Genomic DNA, 10,064 nt, shown 5'->3' with positions numbered 1-10,064 from the left:
TTGGGCCAATCGCCAGGAGACGGTGAGTTCTAGTCCTGCCTCAGGCGTGAAAACTGACTGGGTGACTTTGGGCCAATCGCAGGAGACTGTGAGTTCTAGTCCTGCCTCAGGTATGAAAACTGACTGGGTGACTTTGGCCCATCGCCAGGAGACGGTGAGTTCTAGTCCTGCCTCAGGCGTGAAAACTGACTGGGTGACTTTGGGCCAATCGCCAGGAGACGGTGAGTTCAAATCCCGCCTTTGCCATGAAAGCCAGGCTGGGTGAGTTTGGGCCAGCCCTTCCCTCTCAGCCCAGCCCACCTCAGAGGGTTGTTGTGGGGAAAATAGGAGGAGAGGGGAATGATGACCTTCATCCCCTTGAATGATTTACAAAAAATAAATAAGTCGAGCTCCCCACATCTTAACGTTGCCCAAGGTGGAGCAGGGAGGAGAGAACTTACTACGGCGTCCTTGGGCTCCGGTGCGTGGATCGTTGTCGGCCTGGCCCCCAGGCCCATCTCTTCCACCACCACCCCTTGGCACGGAGGATTCGGCTCTGGAGCCTTGCGATAGAGGAGGTGTTTGAACCCGCTGAAGTTCTCGATCGGCTGGATTTGGTAGGTCAGGTTCCCGATCTGTACGTAACCCCTGAACGTTTGAGAAGGAGATTGAGGGACATCACACAACAGAACAGCCAGAACACGAAAGAGGGTCTCCATGGCTGGAGGTCCTCCAGAAAAGATTGGACAACCATCTCCCTGGGACGGTCCAGGTCCTTCTTGACTTCGAATCATTCGTTTAGCGTCCGTTCGAAATTTGAACGGCACTGAGAAAGGCGACTTATGACGGACCCTCAATTCACAACTCAGTACAAGTAGTTTTCATAGAACAGAAGAGAATGCTGGAAGGGACCTTGGAGGTCTTCTAGCCCAACCCCCTGCTCAAGCAGGAGACTCTAGAAAAGACCATTTCAAACAAAGTCTCTTATTGAAAGCCTCCAGTGATGGAGCACCCACAACTTCTGGAAGCAGGTTGTTCCACTGATTAAATTGTCCTCACTGTCAGGTTGCTTCTCTCCTTGATTAGTTTCCACCCGTTGCTTCTTGTCCTGCCTTCAGGTGCTTTGGAGAACAGCTTGATTCCCTCTTCTTTCGGGCAGCCCCTGAGATACTGGAAGGCTGGAACACTAAATATTTTAAGGACTAAAATAGTTTTATTCTCCAAAGCACCAGAGGGAAGGACGAGAAACAACGGTTGGAAACTATTCAAGGAGAGAAGCAACCTGGAATTAAGGAGAAACTTCCTGACAGTGAGGACAATTAACCAGTGGAACAGCTTGCCACCAGAAATTGTGGGCGCTCCATCTCTGGAGGTTTTTAAGAAGAGGCTGGACAGTCACTTATTTGAGATGGTATAGGTTCTCCTGCTTGAGCAGGGGGCTGGACTAGAAGACCCCCCCCCAAGGTCCCTTCCAGCTCTATTCTATTCTGTTCTGTTCTGTTCTGTTCTGCTCTACTCCATTCCATTCCATTCCATTCCATTCCATTCCATTCTATTCTATTCCATTCCATTCTATTCCATTCTATTCTATTCTATTCTATTCTATTCTATTCTATTCTATTCTATTCTATTCTATTCTATTCTATTCCATTCGTATTCTATTCTATTCTATTCTATTCTATTCTATTCTACTCTACTCCATTCCATTCCATATATTCTACTCTACTCTACTCTACTCTGCTCTGCTCTACTCTGCTCCGCTCCTCCACTCCACTCCACTCCACTCCACTCCACTCCACTCCACTCCACTCCACTCCACTCCATTCCATTCCATTCCATTCCATTCCATTCTATTCTATTCCATTCTATTCTATTCTATTCTATTCTATTCTATTCTGTAATTCTATTCTATTCTATTCTATTCTATTCTATTTTTGTTCTGTTCTGTTCTATTCCTTTTAATCCACTTGGTTCTATTCTATTCTATTCTATTCTATTCTATTCTATTCTATTCTATTCTATTCTACTCTACTCTACTCTACTCTACTCTACTCTACTCTACTCTACTCTACTCTACTCTACTCTACTCTACTATATTCTATTATTTTCTTGTGCAGCTGATTTCATTCCAGGAAACCTAAAAGGTTCAGGTGTACAAGAAAACGTACACTTTCCAAAGTGGTTGGTATCTTTCCAAAGACCGAATTATCTCAGATGGGACCCCCTTGCTGAGTCCCTGTGAATTTCACTTCTCTAACTGATCAGGTCTGCCACTTTCTTAGCAGGCCCACCCTCCCCTTCCCTGCATCCAGGACCCACCTGTATTTCCCACCCACCCAACAGAGCACAGGACCCATAGCAAAGCCGTTACCAAAGACCGTTGCAGGTGGAGATGACCACGTCTGAATTGGGAAGGTCCTCCACGTAGCCACTATAATAGCAGTCAATCTGCAAGGGGGAGGGGAAGGGGGCAGAGAAAGGCTGTGTCCTGGTTCCGACAGAGGAAACTCTTTTAAGAACTTTGAGGCATTGTTTACCTTAAAGAATCTTTATTCCAGTGGCATAGCATCGGCACGTACATAGGCCAAGCCAAAATCTGGATTCCCCTCCCCTGAACACATAGTATCAAAGCACAATTCCCTCCTCCGATTCACAGTCACAAATCACATCCCCCAATTAGTTTGAAATGTAGGCCTTCCTTCCTTTACTCCAACCCGCCATTCCTTATCATTATTTCAAAAGCCCTGAATTCACACACTATTGCAACATTGTTATGTCTAACTAACTCCCATCACATTCCTCCTCCCCCCCCCCCCCCAGTATCACCTAACTCTAGGAGTAAAGCGTAAGAAAGAAAAAGGACGCGTCTCCATATGTTGTCAAAGCAAGAACAGCCGGTGTAAAGCAGCGTTGACTTCCTGCTTCAGAAGTGATTAGAAGGCATTGCGGGGAGTGGAAACCGAGTTGCGAGGGTGTGTGAGAACGACCTTGGGGGGGGAACAGTGGCAGCTGAGAGGTGTAAAAGTTTTCTCAGCCTTTCAGAAACAGAGGAGACACGGGAAGATGTTGAGACTCCGGAAAGGGCGCAGAGAAGAGCAACAATTCCTGATTGCAGGAATTGGGTATGTCTGAAAAGAAGGACTAGGGGCGACATGATAGCCATCTTGCAATATCTGGGGGGCTGCCATGGAAAACAGGGGGATCAACCTCTTCTCCAAAGCGCCTGAAGGCAGGACAAGAAGCAACGGATGGAAACTAATCAAGGAGAGAAGCAACCTGGAACTAAGGAGAAACTTCCCAATAGTGAGGACAATTAACCAGATATAGCTAAGACAGATAGATAGATAGATAGATAGATAGATAGATAGATAGATAGATAGATAGATAGATAGATAGATAGATAGATAGATAGATAGATAGATAGATAGATATAGATAAATGAGAGAGAGATGAGAGATGAGAGAGACAGAGATGATATATAGATAGCTAGATAGCTAGAGAGAGAAATGATAAATAGAGACAGGCAGATAAATATAATGATAGATGATCAATAGATATAGATAAATAGAGAGATAGTGATAGATAGATAGATAGATAGATAGATAGATATAGATAAATATAGATAAATGATAGATGAGACAGAGATGAGAGAGAAAGAGATGATATATAGCTAGATAGCTAGAGAGAGAGATGATAAATAGAGACAGGCAGATAAATATAATGATAGATGATCAATAGATATAGATAAATAGAGAGATAGCGATAGATAGATAGATAGATAGATAGATAGATAGATAGATAGATAGATAGATAGATAAATATAGATAAATGATAGATGAGAGAGAGATGAGAGAAAGAGATGATAGATAGATAGATAGCTAGAGAGAGAGATGATAAATAGAGACAGGCAGATAAATATAATGATAGATGATCAATAGATATAGATAAATAGAGAGATAGCGATAGATAGAGATAGATAGATAGATAGATAGATAGATAGATAGATAGATAGATAGATAGATAGATATAGATAAATGATAGATGAGAGCGAGATGAGAGAGAAAGATGATATATAGCTAGATAGCTAGAGAGAGAGATGATAAATAGAGACAGGCAGATAAATATAATGATAGATGATCAATAAATATAGATAAATAGAGAGATAGCGATAGATAGACAGACAGACAGACAGACAGACAGACAGACAGACAGACAGATAGATAGATAGATAGATAGATAGATAGATAGATAGATAGATAGATAGATAGATAGATGGAGGGATAGACAGATCGATGACTGATGGATGAGTATCATAGACAGAGAGGGAGAGAGAGAAGCCCACATGTTATTACAGGGAGTGACTTACTCTTGGTTTAGGATGCTGGACCGTTCTCCTTCCTTTTAAACTCAGATAGTAAATAGGCATATTCTGAATCACAAAGGACCTGCATACGAAAAGATAAAAACAGAAGAGGCATCTGCTCTGTAACAGTGGTTCCTTGACTCAGCAACAGCCTGCAGACTAGGGGGTCCTCTTTGGCTGTGCAGTGGGGGACATCTGCTTTGACCCTCTAAATCAGGGGTCTTCAAACTTGGCCCTTTGATGACTCGCGGACTTCAACTCCCAGAATTCCTCAACCAGCCATGCTGACTCAGGAATTCTGGGAGTTGAAGTCCACAAGTCATCAAAGGGCCAAGGTGGCCTACCCCTGGTCTAAATGCATAAAATGAAGAAGCATTATGCAGCTAAGTCTTAAAGGTAAAATCAGTGGTGGGATTCAGCCGGTTCGCGCCAGTTCGGCAGAACCGGTAGCTAATTTTTTGTTGCCCGGGCCCAGAACGGACTTCCGGAAGCGGCATCCACACAGAGAACCTATTTGAATCCCACCACTGGGTAAAATGCTTAGAACCAAAGCTAAAGTTACCCTTCAACTCATGATGAAGATGCACAGGGGGGGCCGTCACAGAGCATGCTTACCTTTCCTGAACAGAATCACAGAGCCGGAAGGGACCTCGGAGGTCATTTAGTCCAACCCCCTGCTCAGGCAGGAGACCCTATACCATTCCAGACAAACAGGCTGTCCAGTCTGTTCTTGAAAACCTCCAGGGATGGAGCAGCCACAACTTCTGGAGGCAGGTAGTTCCACCAGCTAATTGTTCCCCCTGTCAGGAAATTCCTCCTTAATTCTGGGTTGGTCTTGATGACCTCCAAGGTCTCTTCCAACTTTATTATTGTTGTTGTTGTTGTTGTTGTTGTTGTTGTTGTTCTTCTTCTTCTTCTTCTTCTTCTTCTTCTTCTTCTTCTTATTATTATTATTATTATTATTATTATTATTATTATTATACTTGGATTCAGTTTTGGTCACCGCAATATAAAAAAGATGTTGAATTCCCAGAAGTCATTAAGTTACAGATAGTCCTCCATTTATAATCCTTTGTTTAGCAACCATTTGAAATCACAACAGGGTTGAAAAAAGTGACTTACAAAACACTAACAACAACAACAACAACAACAACAACAACAACAACAACAACAATAATAATAATAATAATAATAATAATAATAATAATAATAATAATAATAATAAGAAGAAGAAGAAGAAGAAGAAGAAGAAGAAGAAGAAGAAGAAGAAGAAGTTGGAAGGGACCTTGGAGGTCATCTAGTCCAACCCCCTGCTCAGGCAGGAAACCCTATACCATTGCGGACAAATGGCTGTCCAGTCTCTTCTTAAAAACTTCCAGTATTGGAGCATTCACAGCTTCTGGAGGCAGGTAGTTCCACTGGTTAATTGTTCTAACTGTCAGGAAATTTCTCCTTAGTTCCTGGTTGCTTCTCTCCTTGATTAGTTTCCATCCGTTGCTTCTTGTCCTGCCTTCAGGGGCTTTGGAGAATAGCTTGACTCCCTCTTCTTTGGGGCAGCCCCTGAGATACTGGAAGGCTGCTATCCTGTCCCCCCTCGTCCTTCTCTTCGTTAAACTAGACAGACCCAATTCCAGCAACCGTTCCTTACATGCTTTAGCCTCCAGTCCCCTGATCATCTTTGTTGCTCTTCTCTGTACTCTTTCTAGAGTCTCAACATCTTTTTTACATCGTGGTGACTAAAACCGGACCTTAACCACTGAACGCAGGCAGTGTCTAATATCCTTTCCCTCAAGGCTCGGGGAAAGGTGGGGAAAAAAATTACACCATCCTAATCACTTACTTCTGATAAAGGTGAAGAATCCTGTGAACACCTTCGATTTTCATCAGATAGGATATTTCTTTCTGGAATGTACCAAAAAGATGTCTAATTAAACTCCTGTGACTGTGTATCCACAGGTTTTCCCCTGGATCAGGAGTCTGCTTCCTCGCTGTTGGGTTCACCCGAGGCTAGCAGTGTGAGACCCAAAGATTGTGGGGGGTCCTTGGTGCTCTCTGAGCTGGGTGGCTTTCTTGCAGATGTTTCATGACCCAACTTGGTAACTTCATCAGTGCTAGAAGGGAGGGGGGGTTGTGGAAAGGAGGAGGAGGAAGAAAGAAAGAAAGGAAGGAAGGAAGGAAGGAAAGGGAGAGAAGGAAGGAAGAAAAAGGAAGGAAAAAAGGAAAGGGAGAGGAAGAAGAAAGGAAGGAGAGAAAAGGGAGAGAAGGAAGGAAGGAAGGANAAGAAAGAAGAGGGAGGGAGGGAGGGAGGGAGGGAGGAAGGAAGGAAGGAAGGAAGGAAGGACTGTGGGGTCCCTGGTGCTCTCTGAGCTGGGTGGTTTTCTTGCAGACGTTTCATGACCCAACTAGGGAACATCATCAGTGCTAGAAGGGAGGGGAGTTTGTGGAAAGGAGGAGGAGGAGGGAGGAGGAAGAGGGAGGAGGAGAACTGTGAAGTTTTTAGTAGTCTCTGAGTTTGGTTTTTTTCTTGCAGACTTTTCATTACCTGACTACGTCACATTATCAGTGTGAGGGAGAGGAGGGGTTGCTCTCTATTTATACAAAATACTTGCCTTCAGTTCTTTGATTAAGGTATTGTTTTCTGCTTGATTGTTTGTCTGGAGTTAATCCCTGCTTATCTGGGTATGGGCTGCAGAGGAAGCCACTCTTTATAAACAGGGAGCAAACTCCACCCCTCACTTGCGCTGAAGATGTTACCTAGTTGGGTCATGAAACGCCTGCAAGAAAACCGCCCAGCTCAGGGATCACCAAGGACCCCACAGTCCTCCTCCTCCTCCTCCTCCTCCTCCTCCTCCTCCTCCTCAGTTCCCATCAGCCCCAGCCTTTGTGAGCACTAATGGGTTTGTGACTGGAGGAGCTTCAGTGCACCCCCTCTGAATGGACCTGGGATGGGGAAAGCCACTCTTCAACCTTCAGGGATTTTCCTTACTAGCCAGGGTCAGGCAGCCATTCAACTGGTGAAGCACCATCCGGATTACCTTACTGTAGGCACCGTTGGGCTGTTCTAGCAAAGTAGGCACCGTCACCTCAGAATAAAGATAGCTGGGAGATTCCATTGATCCTAGAAAGAAAGGAAACAAAAATGGCCTCGTCTCAGGTTGGCATGGCGGAGAGGTGGGATGGATAGCCTCAAGAGATCCCCGGTCCAGTCACCAGCTCAGAGCCACTAATTGCCATTTGTCAGGACTGTGAGTAAAATCTCCCTCTGCCTCTCCTTGAGTCTGGCAAAAGAATAAGCTGGCATGACACACGCTGATGGGAAAACCCGGCTCCGTCTTTATGACTGAGATTAGACAAGCGTTTGTCTCAGATATTATAAGGACTTCTGCTTGGACACGGAGGTTGGACTAGAAGACCTCCAAGGTCCCTTTCAGCCTTAGGATTCTATGAGATACATAAGATACATATGGTAGATAGATATAGAGATGATAGACAGATGATAGATAGATGGATGGATGGATGGATGGATAAATAAATAGATAGATAGATAGATAGATAGATAGATAGATAGATAGATAGATAGAGATAGATAAGATAGATAGATAGTAGATAGATAGATAGATATAGAGATGATAGATAATAGATAATAGATAGATAGATAATAGATTATAGATAAGTAGATGATAGAAGACAGATGATATGAGAAAATAGATAGCGATGATAGATAGATAGATAGATAGATAGATAGATAGATAGATAGATAGATAGATAGAGATAAGATAGATAGTAGATAGATAGATAGATATAGAAATGATAGATAGATAGATAGATGATTGATAGATAGATAGATAGATAGATAGATAGATAGATAGATAGATAGATAGATAGATAGATAGACAAGACAGCCAGCCAGCCAGCCAGCCAGCCAGCCAGATAGATAGATAGATAGATAGATAGATAGATGATAGATGGATGGATGGAAGGATAGATAGATGATAGATAGATAGATAGATAGATAGATAGATAGATAGATAGATAGATAGATAGATAGATAGATAGTCTTCTCGTCCAGCCCCCAGCTCAAGCAGGGGACCCTACACCACCTCAGACAAATGACTGTCCAGTCTCTTCTTAAAAACCTCCAACGATGGAGCGCCCACGACTTCTGGTGGCGAGCTGTTCCACTGGCTAATCGTCCTCAGTGTCAGGAAGTTCCTCCTTAATTCCAGGCTGCTTCTCCTCTCCTTGATGCTCAGAGGCGTCTCGTCTGGTTCATTCCTTCCGATCCTGCCAGGGTTTGGAGCTGGGCATCTTCTCCCAAGGGACCCTGGAGTCCCTGGGAACGGGGGAACTACAACTCCCAATACCCCTCAACTTGAGCCCGGCTGCCTGGCTTCTGGGAGTTGTAGTTTAGCCACTCTTCCCCCCATACCCACCCAGTCTGGACTCCTTGCCACCCACCCCCAAGTATTTCTACCCACCCAGTGCGAAGAGCACCCAAAGCAGCTGCAGCCAAGCGCCCATCATTCTTCGCTTCCAGGCCAGAAAAAGAGGGGAGACAGACCCCCGGGGTGTCCCCTCCCTCAATTCCTGCCAGTGGGTGCCCCCATGGCTCAGACCCTTAACTGCCACCCAACTCTACTCCTCAGCTGCCCTTCAAGGCCAAGGTCCCGCCTGATTGGCTCCCTCCGGCTGAAGTCCCACCCCCCCAGTAGCTCTGTCAAAGACTGCTTCACAATTCCAGCTGCTCAGAAGGCCAGCCGTCAATCAGGCACCGGGAGCCCGCCCCTTTTCTCAGGCAGAGGGGAGCTCCTCCCCTTTTCCTGGCCACAATTGCCTGGGGGGGGCGCTTCGAGCCCCGCCCCTTTCCAACGCTCCCATTGGCTGCTGCTGCTGCCTGTTCTGTTTGTGACATCCTCCACAGGTGGCGAGGGAGGGGCTGAAGGGTGAGGAGACCCTTACAGAGTCGCAGACTCACGAGAGTTGGAAGGGGACCTCAGAGGTCTTCTAGTCCAACCCCGTTGCTCGTTCAGGAGACACTTACAGAGTCACAGACTCACAGAGTTGGAAGGGGACCTCAGAGGTCTTCTAGTCCAACCCCGTTGCTTGTTCAGGAGAGTCACAGACTCAGAGTTGGAAGGGGACCTCAGAGGTCTTCTAGTCCAACCCCGTTTCTCGTTCAGGAGACCCTTACAGAGTCACAGACTCACAAGTGTTGGAAGGGGACCTCAGAGGTCTTCTAGTCCAACCCCGTTGCTCATTCAGGAGACCCTTACAGAGTCACAGACTCAGAGTTGGAAGGGGACCTCAGAGGTCTTCTAGTCCAACCCCGTTGCTCGTTCAGGAGACCCTTACAGAGTCACAGACTCACAAGAGTTGGAAGGGGACCTCAGAGGTCTTCTAGTCCAACCCCGTTGCTCGTTCAGGAGACCCTTACAGAGTCACAGACTCACAAGAGTTGGAAGGGGGACCTCAGAGGTCTTCTAGTCCAACCCCGTGGCTCGTTCAGGAGACCCTTACAGAGTTACAGACTCACAAGAGTTGGAAGGGGACCTCAGAGGTCTTCTAGTCCAACCCCGTTGCTCGTTCAGGAGACCCTTACAGAGTCACAGACTCACAAGAGTTGGAAGGGGACCTCAGAGGTCTTCTAGTCCAACCCCGTTGCTCGTTCAGGAGACCCTTACAGAGTCACAGACTCACAAGAGTTGGAAGGGGACCTCAGAGG

General features: G+C 45.6%; 1 protein-coding gene across 1 annotated transcript in view; it reads right to left on the bottom strand.

Moving 5' to 3' along the window:
* Positions 1-7,455, bottom strand: part of LOC114922541 (disintegrin and metalloproteinase domain-containing protein 9-like) — a 32,393-nt gene extending 24,938 nt beyond the window's left edge. Inside the window, exons 1-5 of the mRNA XM_029284049.1 lie at positions 7,378-7,455; positions 6,183-6,244; positions 4,346-4,424; positions 2,351-2,427; positions 441-627 (exon numbers count right to left, since the gene is read on the bottom strand). Of these exons, the coding sequence (XP_029139882.1) occupies positions 441-627; positions 2,351-2,427; positions 4,346-4,424; positions 6,183-6,244; positions 7,378-7,455 (483 nt within the window). The remainder of the gene's footprint in view (positions 1-440; positions 628-2,350; positions 2,428-4,345; positions 4,425-6,182; positions 6,245-7,377) is intronic.
* Positions 7,456-10,064: the final 2,609 nt, after the last annotated feature.

The sequence above is a fragment of the Protobothrops mucrosquamatus genome, unplaced genomic scaffold, assembly GCF_001527695.2.
Source record: "Protobothrops mucrosquamatus isolate PMUCROS unplaced genomic scaffold, P.Mucros_1.0 scaffold344, whole genome shotgun sequence".
Taxonomy (NCBI): Eukaryota; Metazoa; Chordata; class Lepidosauria; order Squamata; family Viperidae; genus Protobothrops; species Protobothrops mucrosquamatus.
This window is presented reverse-complemented; position numbering and strand designations above follow the sequence as displayed.